The sequence below is a fragment of the Tigriopus californicus genome, chromosome 6 (assembly GCF_007210705.1).
Source record: "Tigriopus californicus strain San Diego chromosome 6, Tcal_SD_v2.1, whole genome shotgun sequence".
Lineage (NCBI taxonomy): Eukaryota > Metazoa > Arthropoda > Copepoda > Harpacticoida > Harpacticidae > Tigriopus > Tigriopus californicus.
This window is the reverse complement of record NC_081445.1, coordinates 11462776-11477823: the sequence shown is the minus strand read 5'-3', so window position 1 is coordinate 11477823 and position 15048 is coordinate 11462776. Positions and strand designations below refer to the sequence as shown.

General features: G+C 38.5%; 4 protein-coding genes across 5 annotated transcripts in view; 3 read left to right on the top strand and 1 right to left on the bottom strand.

Moving 5' to 3' along the window:
* Nucleotides 1-866, top strand: part of LOC131882010 (uncharacterized) — a 6141-nt gene extending 5275 nt beyond the window's left edge. Inside the window, exon 4 of the mRNA XM_059229026.1 lies at nucleotides 601-866. Coding sequence (XP_059085009.1) covers nucleotides 601-705 — 105 coding nt within the window. The 3' untranslated portion in view covers nucleotides 706-866. The remainder of the gene's footprint in view (nucleotides 1-600) is intronic.
* Nucleotides 867-883: 17 nt separating this feature from the next.
* Nucleotides 884-4224, top strand: LOC131882011 (gamma-aminobutyric acid receptor subunit alpha-2-like). Its single transcript, XM_059229027.1, has 3 exons — nucleotides 884-1163; nucleotides 1949-2269; nucleotides 3017-4224. The coding sequence occupies exons 1-3, from the start codon at nucleotides 884-886 to the stop codon at nucleotides 3583-3585; spliced, it is 1170 nt and encodes a 389-aa protein (XP_059085010.1). The 3' UTR covers nucleotides 3586-4224.
* Nucleotides 4225-5561: 1337 nt separating this feature from the next.
* LOC131881780 (pH-sensitive chloride channel 2-like) lies at nucleotides 5562-7662 on the top strand. The gene is made up of 3 exons (XM_059228737.1): nucleotides 5562-6354; nucleotides 6408-6716; nucleotides 6788-7662. Exons 1-3 carry the CDS (start codon nucleotides 6081-6083, stop codon nucleotides 7360-7362), a joined length of 1158 nt encoding a protein of 385 aa, XP_059084720.1. The 5' UTR covers nucleotides 5562-6080; the 3' UTR covers nucleotides 7363-7662.
* Nucleotides 7508-14782, bottom strand: LOC131881781 (caspase-2-like). 2 transcript variants are annotated; one of them, XM_059228739.1, is made up of 7 exons: nucleotides 14646-14782; nucleotides 11591-11686; nucleotides 9548-9627; nucleotides 9349-9486; nucleotides 9029-9273; nucleotides 8549-8741; nucleotides 7508-8477 (listed from the first exon to the last, which is right to left on the bottom strand). In XM_059228739.1, the coding sequence occupies exons 3-7, from the start codon at nucleotides 9623-9625 to the stop codon at nucleotides 8154-8156; spliced, it is 978 nt and encodes a 325-aa protein (XP_059084722.1). In that variant the 5' UTR covers nucleotides 9626-9627; nucleotides 11591-11686; nucleotides 14646-14782; the 3' UTR covers nucleotides 7508-8153. The 2 variants fall into 2 exon arrangements, with proteins under 2 accessions (XP_059084722.1, XP_059084721.1); XM_059228738.1 differs by lacking the exon at nucleotides 11591-11686.
* Between the last annotated feature and the right edge of the window lie 266 nt (nucleotides 14783-15048).

Below are 15048 nucleotides of genomic sequence, written 5' to 3'. Positions count from 1 at the left end.
AAATTGATACATAAAAAATGATAGCCCAAGTGGCAGCCTCTCGTGATTATTTATTTGATCCCATCAGTAGCAAAGAAGTCACCGCATTTACGACGGAGCTTTAAAAAAATCGAGGAACAAACCTTTATAATTTTTTTCTTTCTCTCGTTTGAAAAAAAAAAAGTATAAAGAAATGTTTACGTGGGAGTGGATAAAAAGCCATTCCGTTACCGTTACTTTTGCAGAAAAGTAACGCGTTAATGATAACGTTGCTCAAAAAGTTCGTTACGTTACTCAAGCACTGAACACGATATACGTACAGGCAAAGAACATAGGATCTTATGATATGTCTCTTCATTATTGGAATTGCCATCCAAGGCCAGGTTCACCTCTCCGACCTAGCTTCCACCAATAAAATAACCGATTTTTTATGGATTCCTGTCTTGTCCTCTGGACCAAAGAACCTAAATGAAAGCAAAAAAATATGACTAGATATCGGGTTGGTCTGTCCCAATTTGGTCCAGAATATCATTCAGCTTTCATAAAATCAACTTTTGCTAGACATTTGGCAGTGGCTAAATGAAGCGGAAATTCTGTTGTAATGTTCTTTTATTTTTTTAGGTGGAACTGTCCTGGAGATTAATGTTCAAGCATTTGATGAAACGTCATCCTGGAGCGGAGAGGCGTCAACGTGAAGCAGACGAAGCCGACCACCGACGGTTTTAGCCCATTATGAACCAATTAGGCCGCCCTAACACATTGTCAAGTCAGACCACAACCCTTATTTACCTTGTATGTATGTATTCATCGATCATCATGTTGACTTTGTTAGAAAGGTGTGTCTGTCTAGTTAACTCTCATTCTGATTAAAACGTGAACGCTCTGAACTCAGTTTCATTTTGTTATGGCGAAAAGGTATTTCTTAGTGTTGCATTGGTATATCCTTGGGACTTTAGGGGATTTGCAAGAGGTTCTGCGTCGAGAATGTTTCTTAAGGCCCCCGACCAATTATTCCAAATCTCTCCCGGCAAAAATTAGTAATGAAAAAGGTCAAAGAGAACCTCTGGAGGTATTTTTCACATTCGGTGGGTCTGAGATAGAATACATCAAGGAAGAGAATCAAAGAATCTATATGAGCATTGTGTACGAGGAAAAATGGAGCGATCCAAGGATCTTTGACTTAGGTAAGACAATAAATGACAACAGAATGGTATTCATTGAATACTCATAAATTTCGACTTTTTCGAAAGTATGAGCCCTTGTCTCATATTTTTTGTGTCACGTGCTTCTGGTAGCACCTAAGGAATAGTAACAAAGAGACATTGATTTATAAATATGACCACACTTTTTTTTAAATCTCACGCAAAGATATGCCAAAAGCACACGACAACCCAAAAATGTAATAGCAAGAGAGGACAATATAAAGTACGATTAGGAGGATACGAGAAATATTAGGATTGTACAGTGTTCAGAGAAGGTACGGAAGATATCTTCAGTATCTGATACTATACTTTTTTAAAAGCATTCCTGAGCTTTGTCCCAACTAAGGTTTTAGGGTCAATTGCAATGGATGTGGAGGTTTCTCGCAATGTGCGTTTTGAGAGCACCTTCAAGCCCTCGAGGATCCAGTTTTGTTAGAATCAAGAAGTCCACCTCTCTTCTTTCTTGGGCTATTTCATTGTTTATTGAGAAAAATCAAACTGGCTAAACAAAAAACATCAAGCCAAACTCGTAGGCCAAAACGCAAAAAGTGTTGATGGCGTACAACAAACGCGATCAGGAGGCACAAAAAGAAAATTTCGAAGTAAAAAAGTAGCGCAGTCAAAGGTATACAAAAACTTGTAGTCGTGGCACCACTTATAGAAACTAGAAGTGGGCGGGTTACAGTTCCTGAAATATCGCACAAAAAGAACACCTGGTTTCAAGTTTGAAACCACACCTTGTTTTTTACTATAACTTCCAATTCTAGAGGAAAATAAAGGATGCTGGGGCAAGGTTCCATTGAAGTATTTACGAGACAACTTTTGGACTCCAGCATTGGTTCATTGGAATGCGCGTAAACACTCAAGTATAAATACAATGATGGATGACAATTTGGGGTACGCCTTGGTGACCCCAGACAACTACCTTATCTACAGTGTTGCCCTAACGGTGGAGGTAAATTGCAAGTTTCAATTTGACCAATTTCCATTTGACCACCATGATTGTCCGTATTTGGTCACAAATTGGTTTGACACAACCGATTATGTTGTGTTAAAGGGAAACATGGTGAACCAAACAAAAGGAAAAGGTAAATCAATTATTTTTCACTTTCCACTTACAATTTCTACCCTCTCATTCCCTCCCGTTGTGATATATCTCATTTCATTCATCCATTATAGACTCTTTATCTTTGCCATACCTTTCAAATCTTCCCTTGTAAAATGATCCAAAACTCTATATACACCGTCATGGGAGGTTTAAGTGGAAGTGACAATAAACAATAAACAAGAAATAAAGAAGTTGAACAGTTAAATTGAGACTATTTTTTCTTGATATACTAAAGGAAACTTGTGGAGGACACCGCTCTCTCAAAAATCCAACAGTGTCGTCAATCTTTGAAACTTTTTTCTAAAATTACAATTGAAGAAAAAGAACATGAAACATTTTCATTAGCAGCCATCGTCCATTTGACCAAAAATATGACATTACTTGTCGCAATGGCATGATATGAAAGAAATGACAACACTTGTTATACGAACGTGAACACGATTGTGAACCAACTGTACAAAAGCTTGCCTGAAAATGACAAATCTTTCTTTGAGACAATGGGAAAAGGCAAATTACAAGTTGACCATGGACTATTCAACGGATTTTAATTTCAACATTTGCATAACCTCCCCAAAATAATGATTCTTTTAAAACGTATAACAAAATGCCCCCAATATGCCCGTTCAGATAAAAGGTGACGTCATCAATATTCCATTAATTCAAATTCACCTTCACCTTGGCTTAATGACGAAAGTGTAATCTTTTGAATTATCTCACGACTTCTCAGAGTTATGGGTGGAAACGACTCAAGTCTACGAGGTTGAGGTGACTCTTTTGGAAGATTCCGTTCGATTTGATGGATTCAGTACCCCTCCAAGAAATTTGAGCGTTACCGGGAAAAACTACCATTTCCGTCGAATGTTGTTCCCTTACATTACGACATTCTTCGCACCCATGGTCATTGTGGTATACCTTTCCATGATTAGTTTCTGGATACCTGTGGAGATTGTGCCTGGTCGAATGTCTATGTTGGTGACCTTATTTCTAACCTCCGTCAACCTTGGGATTTCCAACCAGGCCAACGCTCCTCCGAGTAATAAGGTTGGTGCTGTGGACTTGTGGAATTTCATCATATTTGGCACGCACAACGGGATCATTTGGGAATATGCTTACCTCCTATTCTCTCGATTTAAGTTTTGCAAGGCCAACAAAGGGATTGCAAACGATTCCAAATACTCGGAAGCTATGAGAGAGTTTACCCTCTGGACCAATAGAGTCGATACAATTTCATTTTGGATCTGTTTCATTACATTTCCATTCTTACTAATTGTTTATTTCAGTTTGAATATCAAATAGGATGACTTTAAATTGGAAGTGAATCATGTTTGTCTGACATCAAACCAATTTCGAATGAAGTCTGATACGGTGAAGTTGTCTACAGCGAGGGTATTTGTGGCAATAAAAAGGGCGAATAAGTTTGTAATCATACAAAGTGTATTTCAATACCAATTAAGTTGGCATTTGATAAAGCCATAAAATGGCGGAAAACGCAGCATATGAAATTATCCCTTTCCTCGGTATTGAGAGTTACTATAATATTTATTTATTTATTTATCTAAACCTCCACTGTCCCTTTTTAGCGCACTAATAAGATGTGTTCAAATTAGAAGTGTGCCACTCATTTTTGGTCCAGGACCATCAGCATGAAATTAAAAAGTCTACGAATGGGGTTGTGAATGAAACGCAAAAACATGTCGGGACATCGCACTAAACGGCAAGATTTCCTTTAAAAACTTTTTAAAACAGAGGACTGCATTTTAATATTGCTATTATTGATGCTTTAGGAATTGGTAATCTTCAACGAGATGCAAATTAAACACATCTACGAGTAGATTCGGCCTTTTACGATCCAAAGTTGACGGAAGTATCCAAATAAAAGTAGCACATGGCATTTTTAAATGACGATATGACTCATTTTTAGATAACTATTAGGATTCCAAAGGCAGCGTACATGTCAAAGTGCCCTTTTTACGAAACTTTTGAAATTAACACTATCAAAAATATGACTGATTAGGTGAATTTACGCGATTGATTCCTTTAGCTTTGGTCATTGCTTGGTCTGGTACAAGATATCCAATCCTATCAGTTCCGTTTAAGGACCGACGCAATTGGTACCCAGCAATAGAATATTGCCATCTAAATCAATATTGACTAACAGATCACATTCTATTCAGATAGCATTCAATTGCTTGTCTAGTGTGCTCCTCAAATCCATTAAATAGGTTTTAAAGAAATTCACATTCAAGCATGTAAGTTTCCAATCTGAGCTAGGGCTACATATAACTAATTACGTAGAGAATATGCGTAAGCTCTTGACATTTTGCCTAAGAAAGTAGTGCAACCAAAAGGTAAAAGATGTAAGGCAGAAAAGGCAAAAGTCTGCTTTTGAAGGATAGAGTTCAAACTTTGTCAACGGTATCCTTTTTCTATTTCAGATTCGGCTTTTTTGAATCTTATATAACAATGTTAGCTAGCAATACATTAAGCAATAGCTTTATTATTTTTACCAAAGTGATCATACATTTATCCCAAAATCAGTTATACTTCAAAGTCAAATTCGTTTCTTGCCAGAACACACCATGTTCTTCTTGGTCAAAATTGCCTGTCAATTGAGTATTCAATTGGTACGGTTATGACTGTTGTGTCTTTATTTAAGTAAATTCAGCTTGCTTTCAAAAGTATCAAACGGAAAATTGTGTAATGACAATGACTACACCTTAAAAAAGTGGTCTTTTTAAAGTTGAGAAAAATGCGAAAAAAGGGTAAAAATTGACAAAGAGTGGGAAAATGTGTAGAAAAAGTGTAAATATGCAATAACAAGTTACAATAATCTAAAAACAATTGTTTCAATGAAGAAAAGGTCGGCTTTAGCCGCTTTTAGCCTCTTTGCTGCATTTTTTTTCTACAAAATTTTGGCCTTATTCATTGACTTCACAGGAAATCAAAAAAACAGTTCTTCCAATGTTCGACATTTGGACACGTTTTCAATAGATCAAGATGTCATGGTAAACAATTCTCTCTCTTCTAAAGCCTACTGCTTTAGTGCTGAGAGTGTTTTTGTTCACAAAATAATTTTGGGTTGGATCAAATCCATGAAAGCACATGTAGCTCAACTTCAGCTCTCTTTTTACAGCTTTTCCCAAACCGAAAAAGGAGTCCTAAAATGTGAAAAATAGTGGATCGAGTTGTCCACTGGGTCATGTTGATCAGTGGGTCAAATTGTCCATTGGGTCGTTCTGTTCGCTCGGTCGAGTTATCCGCTTGGTCGAGTTGTCCACTGGGTTGAGTTGTCCACTGGGTCGAGTTGTCCACTGAGTTGAGTTGTCCATTGGGTTGAGTTGTTTGCAGGGTCAAGTTTTCCGCTGGGTTGAGTTGTCTGCTGGGTTGAGTTGACTGCTGGGTTGAGTTGTCTGCTGGGTTGAGTTGTATGCTGGGTTGAGTTGTCCATTGGGTTGAATTGTCTGCTGGGCCAAGTTGTCCATTGGGTCGAGCTGTTTGTTTGGTCAAGTAATCCGCTTGGTTGAGCTGTCTCCTGGGTTGACTTGCCTCAGGGTTGAGTTGTCCATTGGGTCGAGTTGTCCACTGGGTTGAGTTGTCCATTGGGTCGAGTTGATAGAACATTCAAAACCAGCTTTTCTGATCAAGGTATACCTATTTACCCAAGGAGTGAAACCGTTTACTTAACGTCGTCTCCCCACTCAAAATCTACTTTATACCTGTCATCAACCTTAAAGGACAAGGACCACAATGCAAATTGGGGACACTGTCGAAGCCATTCCCTACCAAATAGCATGCTTCTATCTTCTTCTGTGGTATTCTTCGTCGGCTTGCAAATAGGGTCGGCTTTGTCGTTGTTCCACAGGGAATGTAACCTCAAGGTGCCAAAAAACTATTCGATCTCCCTACCACCCAAGATTCTGGATGTAGAAGGAAATCAAGTTCCTTTGCCCATAGAAATCCATAGTGGAGTCACAGAGATTGAATTCGTGGATGAGCAAACGGGTCGGATCGGTATTTGCCTGGCATTTGAGATCAAATGGCATGATCCAAACATATTTGCCCTAGGTTTGTAGCAAATTCTGTTCATAAGATCCCATAAATTTCATCACCTATTACAGAGGAAAATCGGAACTGTTTCGGTAAATTTCCATTGGAAGGTTTCCGTGCCAAATTTTGGACCCCGCCTCTGATGTACGAAAACGTGAGGAAAACTGCGAACCCCATGAAAAATCAAAATCTGCAATATGGAGTGGTGACACGGGACCACAAAATAGTCATTACCCAATTCATGGACAATGAGATTGCCTGCAAGTTTGATTTCCGGAGATACCCGTTTGACCAACACAATTGTCCATACAGAATAGTTAGTTGGTTTGACAACAATGAGGCTCTCGCTCTACGCACAATAATGCATCGTCCTAGTTTTGGTGTGTAAAACGTACCTAAACAAGACCATATGAATAACTCGTGCCTTTTTCTTGAACTAATTGCGTTTCAGGGCAAGCTCAACAATCCATTCAGAATTACGGTATTCAAATAGAGCTGATTATGGACGGCTCATCCGGCCATTCTTATCAGACCTATGTTACTCCACATAGAAACCTGAGCGTTACAGGATTGAACATTCATCTGAGCAGGACTTTGAAGCCATATCTGACGAGATATTTTGGCCCTTCTGCCGGTCTGGTCCTTTTGGCCATGGTGAGCTTTATCATCCCGGCGGAAATGGTGGCTGGTCGGATGGCCTTTCTGGTGACCCTTTATTTGACCAGTGGAAATCTGAGCTTATCGACTTATGTACAAGCTCCACCCGTGAAGGATTTCTTGGCCTTGAATTTGTGGGGCTACTTTCTTAATTTCACATTTACCATGATATGCTTGGAATATGCGTGGATTATTTATTTGCGTTTTCAAGTTCAGAAGAAGGTCGGGATTTCCGAGGCTCGTGGTCTTGGGACCGAACTTCAAAGATTCCAAATTTGGACGACGAAGATGGACTTGAAGGCCGCTTTCGTGTGTTCAACGTTCTTTGTCGTCACTAGTGCCGTCTATTTTATTTATTATTTACTATAAGTTATCGTAAAGACAATATTTAGACGACACTTTTAAAAAAAGACGACATATTTAAAAGCAAGGCTACCTTGCTCATGTAACGGGTTTTAATGACCCGAGTCTTCTTTAACTGTACAATTATAAGAGAGACATGAGGAAAATGATGCACGAGATGGCGTATTTTATTGAAAAATATAAGGATAAGGATTGACAATATAACTGATAAATCAAGACTTCGTCGATGAAAACGAAAGTAAACGTGTAATAGAATAGCTATTTGTACAATACCGGGGGCCTTCTTTGCTTGGAGTTTATGAAAGTGGGGCTTGAAAAAAGTCGATACGGTCAAGACACCTTGAATGCGTTGGTCATTTCATGTCGTCGAGTTTGAAGAGACAAGCGAGGGCTTGCCCGAGCCTCTCTTTGCATGAGAGGGCATGATGAAATGGCAAATGCGTTTCAGGTATTGACCTTATGGACTTTTTGAAACCAGAACTTAAATAAACTACATGCAAAGAGAGCCACAGCTATTGAATACGCAGTTTTCTTTTACGAAAACCGGTTTTCAAGGTATGATTTTCACTTGATACCACTGTAAGCCAAATCTGACGTGTGGAATGTTCATTCCAGTCACTTGTGAGCATGGGGCCATGAAATAGAATTTCTCATGGTGGCATTTGGTTTCCTTTGCGTGCTTGAGAGGGAACACTATACCTCTGAAAACCGGTCCTCTTATAAGAATATTGCTAACAGTAGTGCACTTCAGATTGATTTGAGTCACATGGGTGTCCAACGCAATAAATTAGGTGCAGTTATTCTAGTATGGTGGCAAAGGAGAGAAAAATGGAAAGAAGCTCTTTTGCCTTTGGGAACCAATAGCTAGAATGATGGAGCTCGTTGATTTCGGGTGGCTCATTTGTTTCATGTGGCTCATTTGTTTCGGATGGCTCGTTATCGTCAAAGTGGATTGCCGCCCGATTGCGATCAGGGCTGAAATACAGTTTTTTGACGAAACCTCGGTTCTCATAACTGGGTGTCTGCAGATACTGTACAGTGTTTGCTTCGCTTTGCACTGCAATGGTGACCATGTCTAACATGTCCCTAATGTCAGTGTCGCAGGCGTGTTCCATGAAGACCTGAAAACATGGAAACAATGATTGAAATGTAGAGACAAAAGTCCAGATCTGAGGTCAAAACAAATTCGTACCTTGCACAAACTTTGGATAAATATTGACCCTTCAATCTCATGGCGATAGGCCCCATATCCATAAATAGTAGCCTCTGCGATGAGGCAGTCCCGCCATAAGGGGCGTGGCAAAGATGATTGGCCACTGTCTGACTTTCCAAATATGCAGTCAGTGTTGTTTTGTGTGACATTGTATCCAGGTGGGGTATTCCCCCTATTTTGAAATCGAGGGTAATTTTTTTTGAAAGTACTGATTTTATGTGTGTACAAGAATAAAGAATTCTACTGAATGCATTTTTCTTCCAGTTTCAATCCAGTTTGAAAAGTGTATTGTTATGTGTCAGAAATAGACTATCACTTTTTTGTTGCAGGCTCCTATTAGTATTTGAGGGATGAATGTGATGCTCAAGAAAGTTTTCTATGAACGAACGATATATCGATGTACGTACCCTATGTAGTACCGTGTATTGCTTGCCTTAGCAAAAACGACAGGACATTTACCTGCAAGCTTGAAAGATGAAAAATTTGGGTTTGTCCTGAAGGATGCCAGACTTGGTATTGATGAATTGGTTCAAAAGCCACTCTTTTTCAATCAATTTGCCATCTGTACAAACAATGCCTGTTTCATATCCGTGAGAGAGCACTACCAAAATACACAAGGACGCATTTGCATGTTTGTTATTGCATGCAAATTCCTGGATCCAGTACTCCAAATCTGTTTTGGTCAAATTTCTTCTCACTGTGACCTGGAAAAATATGCATGTTACCACATTAAATGCAATTGAAAGTTTAGTATCGAGGGAGTCATTGTTCACCTGTACCTCAATATCTAGTTGACTAAAAAGACAGGACAACGACTCGGAATCCATTAATGTGCCATGTCTAGGTTTCTCGCCTTTGATAAATTCATTGTCAACAATCAGACAGTGACCTCGTGGACGTCCATTCATTGGGTAAACCTTTTGAAGAATTTACTTAGATTCATTTCCATTTCTGTATTGCTCAATGATGCACACTTACCCCTTGATCAAAGACTGCATTTTGATTAATTAGCAGTTTATTGGCACGTTTCACTTCGATACTCATGCCTCGAGACATTTCTAGAACAGGAGGGTTTCCGCTCAGCCAAAAGTCATTATTTGCATAGACCTTTGACGTTTAATAGCATCAATGAACAATTTATGCACATTTTTCAGCTGATGAAATGGATGACTTTAAAAGGCTCGAAATATTTCCGTTACAGTTTTTACTCCTCAAAAATATGTCTCAACTGTAAAGGGATTGTTGGGACATGAAATCTTTCAATATATCTTTGCGTCCTCCCTCTTTCTTATGTTTCCATGGATTTTCCCTTCATTTGTTACTCTTGTATGTACCAATGAATTCTTCTAACACGACTACCATAACTACTACTCATGAAAAAGTGAAATCCACTTGAAAATTGGTTTTTCGCAAACTGGGGTCTAAGAAACATTTAAGGCGTATGAACTAAGCATAAAAATATTCTTCAAATTTAAGCCTCAAGTCTGAATTAAGAGAAATACGCAGGTGTTAATTCCTGTGACAGTGTGAATGATTCAACCTTGAGATATCTTTTTAACGCCCTATGGCTGAGCTGTTGACCTTTTGTAAGATTAACATACAAAGAGCCTTCTCTTGTTTTTGACACATGCTTTCATTCATGGATAAATTTGAATCAATAAGCCTCAACTTCAGAATTGTTTGAAGTATTCAACAATTGTTTTTGACAAGGTTTGGGGGCAATTTTTGGTAAGGATGTACTGTATGACCAAACAATTCCTACTACGTGATGACTTTTTGATGATTGGAGAAGAGACATTAAACTTGAGCAGAACTACATGGAAAAGTAAGTACAATTACTTGAAAAGTAAAGTCATTTACAATTGCATGATAATTCATGTAATGGACGATCTTGATTGAAGTTCAGAATTGAGACGATTCACCAGCTTTAAAGTAGTCTTATTCCACGTGTCAATTGCAACATAGCTCGCTAGCAACTCCTGAACCAAACGGAATAGCTATTTGTATTTGTACTATAGTGGGCGCGATCTTTGCGTATTGACACATTGAAGTAGCAGCTGCATGATGAAAAGCAGCACAAATTTTAGGAGGTCATTGGGGCACTTTTCATAACAGTAGAGGTACTAAAAACCCCAGATATAAATCTCAATATTGGACAATAACAGTTTCTAAAGTTTCAAAAAGTTTATTGCAAAAATACGAAATTCTAAGATACAAAAAAATCAGCCGCAAAACGGCCTTTTTCTTCTAAAATTAGTTTTTATTGATGTTAATGAGTGAAACTTAGACAGTTTATAAAAATACCTACCTGCATGAACCATTCCTTTAATGGATAAAAGAACTGAACCTTCAATTGAATCCCTCAGTAAAGAGATATAAAGCCTCAAAAGTAGGAGTGATCTCTCAAAATTTGACGATGACGTCATCTTCCTTTCCCGCTTAAATGAATCAATAGATTATAAAAGTGAGGCTTGAAGAAAGTCGGCAAGGTCAAGAAGACACCTTGAATGCGTTCACCATTTCATGCCGTCAAGTTTGAACAGAAGAGCGAGGGCTTGCCTGAGCTTCTCTTCACACAAGAGGAGAGGATGAAATGGCTAACGTATTCAAGGCGTTCTTGACTGATGGACTTTTTGAGATCCGAACTTGAATAAACTGCATGTAACAAACACCGCCGTTATTGAATACCCAGTGTTCTTTAACAAGAACCGGTTTTCAAGTTGTGAATTTCCCTTGAAACCACTCAAAGCCAAATTTGACATTAGAGAATGTCTATTCACAAGTGGCTAAAAACTTAGATTCCGGCCACTCGTGAACACAGCGCCGTGAAATATGATTTCTAATGGCGGCGTTTGATTTCCTTGGCATGCCGGAGAGGGAACTTTATACCGCTGAAAACCGGTCCTTGTCAAAGTAAAGGCATAAATGTTGTAGATAGAGAGAAAGAGGAACTGAATGCCAGATTCAACTGAACCTGAACCAATTAGTGACAAAAACTGTCATTGTTTAACGCTAACATACCTTTCAATGGATGAAACAAAGCTTTCCTGACAAAGAAGTTCTGATCCCAAATGGATTAAATGCTGCCTCAGATTTCCAAAGTCCGTCATAAGTTGTCTTAAAGAAGAAAAGGCTACATTTATTCATGCAGGTTTATCTCAACACGCATTCCGTCTGAAGCTGGGCATTTAGTGTGGATATAATGCTTTTTTCAGGAATTCGCCATAATCTTTTTCATACTGGATGTGTAAACGTTGGCATTCTTTATGATTGATTCTGAATTCTGGTTGAGGAAAAAGCTCATGGATACTGTTGAAGATGTAATGCACAAGATACCTTTTGCACCTCCTTTAAATATTGCATACTGTATTGTCCCAATCTTCTTCATTTCTTGCTATATAGTAGTTCTTCTCCAATTATCACATTATTCCTCCTCGTCTTTTCGGCAAATGCTCAAGCTTTTCCTAAAAAGAACTTGAAAGTCTCAAGCCCCTGATGGCCTCTAAAGCATCTTGATCTGAAACTATAGGATTATTATTATGAAAAAAAGCCAAGAGGCTTATGGGAAACCTGGGGCATGACTAACCCTCTTGTACATATACAAAGGAATCCCCGAAATACATACATACATTAAGTTACTCAATTTGACTAACATCGCCATCGTCAACCGACTCGTCTTTAGAAAATTGAGCTGTTGCTTCTGAACTCAGTGGGGTTGAATACACACTATGGAGCTTATTTCCAAGCAGTTTGACCGCAGATTCTACGTTGCTAATGGCTTCCTCATCCTCCTCAAAAGGATCAGCAGGGTGTGTCATCTTTTACCATTAACCATTACTAAAAGCGGGCGATTTTTGGTTAGAATGTGCTGTGTGACCGAACACTTCTTGCTCCTCAGTGACTTTTCGATAATTAAAGGAATGACATTCGGATTATAACAAAATTGCGTGAAAAAGTGACTACAATTACTTGACAAGTTCTGTACACAAACATGAAAATTCATATTCGTTGCATCCGTTCTGCAAGTTGATGTTGCATTCAGGCAAGAACCAATAAAAAAGTGGATTCAAGGGTAGACTACGTATAGTAATAAGTAGGCTCCGATAAAATATGTTGGATTTTTTGCCCAAATATGTCATTTTCATGTTGCTTAAAACAACCCAAATACGTTGACTTTAGGTTAACCAAAAACGTTTTGGTTTGTGGTTTCATCCCGTTTATTTTTCCTAGCATAAAAACAAGGCCTGCCAAAACTTGCAGAAAAATATGGTTTTTATAGACAAGTTAGCATAAAAAAATCAAACAAATTTACACAAAAAATTCCAAATAAACTTTCACAAACATAGGCAACAAAACGTTCGAGGAGAGGGAATATTTTTGCCTTCAATATCGAGGCACACAAACATGAAACTGAATATCTCATTATAATGTCTTCAAGCACCGGTAATTGAACTTCCTACCCCTAGGGAGCAGATTCTTGCCATGCCTATGGTGGCTCCTGATTAGGTTGCCATTTTGGCTGAACTTTTTTGTTAGTTGAAAAAAATGAGAAAAAGTTGGAAAATTTGCGAAAAACTTGAAACAATACCAAAAATAGTGTGAAAAAGTTAAGAAAAAATAAAAAGAAATGTTGAAAAATCAAAGATGAAGGTAATGAATTTCCAAAACGTTGCTACCATGAAAGGTTAGTCCTGTGTGTTGCCTTTTTTCTGTTGCCAAATTCTAGGCAAATAATTGCATATACTGGGTGATCTATTGAGTTTCTTTATTTCTTTGACAAGAAATTGACAATGCTTTATTACAATGCTTGACATTACGACACTTTTTAAGTGATTCCAATGTTTTGGTACAGTATACAATTGATGCTTTTCGAGAGTCTAGTGCTATCGCCTAGGGCACTTTTGCTCACTCAATGGTTTTTAGTATTTGGTTGGATCAAACCCATGACGGTAGCTATGGCAAGCTCAACTGCAGCTCCAATTTTGCTGACTTTCATATGATATCCATCATGGGGAGGAGAGGAGGAATCTGAAAAAGCCTCACACCTCCAACACTAGCCAATAACGAGTTCTGGATCGGCCAAATTTGTGTCCAGAGCTACCATCACGATGCTAACTCTGTACAAGTCGATTGTTCAACCACATCTTGAATATGCCTCTCCCATTTGGGCTCCAATGAGTTCAGCAGGTTTGCAAAAGCTCGAGCAGGTCCAAAGATGTTTTACTAGGAACATTGAGGATATGAGAGAACTCTCGTATTGGGAGAGGCTAAAACAGTTGGGACTGTACAGTGTTCAGAGAAGGTACGAAAGGTATCTGATACTGTACGTCTTCAAAAGCATTCATGAGCTTTGTCCCAACCCAGGATTTAGGGTCAATTGTAGTGACCGTAGAGGCTTAATGTGCGTTTTGAGAGCACCTTCAAGTCCTCGAGAATCCAGGCTAGTTCGAACAATGAAGTCCACATCTCTTCTTTCTCGGATTCCTTCATTGTTTAATTTGCTGCCCTCAAATATTCGTAGGGCTTATGTAGGCGTTGATCCAGTAGCAGGATTTAAGTCAGATTAGGACAAGTTTTTGACTAAAATTACGGATCAACCTTATATTCAAGGATTAGCCAGATAAGCCAATTCTAATTCGTTGGTCAATCAAATAATATATATAAATAAAAGTTAAGTAAAATGAATAATCTTCTTGTCTTGAACTGCTGGGATTCCAATCCTGGTAGCGGTAAGGAAGTCCGCAAAAAAAAAATAATCTTTCGTTCTTAAAATGCCATCAATTTTACCAAAGTCGTTGATTCAGCTGAAGTCAAGTAACACTTAATTCTGGGAACCTAGTGCCCATCTTCTTTCAAGATGAATGCAATGCATTTAGTCGAGTTGGAGAAGTCGTTTGATGCCTTAATGCCCCTGTCCATATTCCAGTGGTTCATGGTTCAGAGAATGACACGTTACTAAATACCCGAAATATATTCAACTATACCAATCGGTGGCAAAAAAACTGTCAATATTTTCAGTTTTCTTTCACAAGTCTCTTCCATTTAAAATCATATGGAAAATAAAACGTCAACATACCTTTCACTTGATGAAGCAAGCAAAGCTTTCCTGACAAAGGAGTTTACATCCCAACTGGAATAAATACTGCCCCAGATTTCACCGATCCGTCTAGAGTTGTCCTAAAGATTTCTTTCTTCTCAGATAATCCGATGATAGATAATCGACCCGAAAGGGCTGCGTTTATATACGAGCGGTTATCTCAACAAGCATACCGTAATGTCTGAGGCTGGGCATTCAATGTGAATAGAATGTCTCTTTTGAGCGTTTGCCATATATTCTGCATATCTGCACTAATACTAAATTTATGCAAAATTTGTGTTTATATTTTATATAGCTTAATGTACGTCAGATTTGGAAACACTTCTGATACGTATTTCAGATCAACTCCACATCCCAGAGCTAGCCAGATCTGTCACTTCTA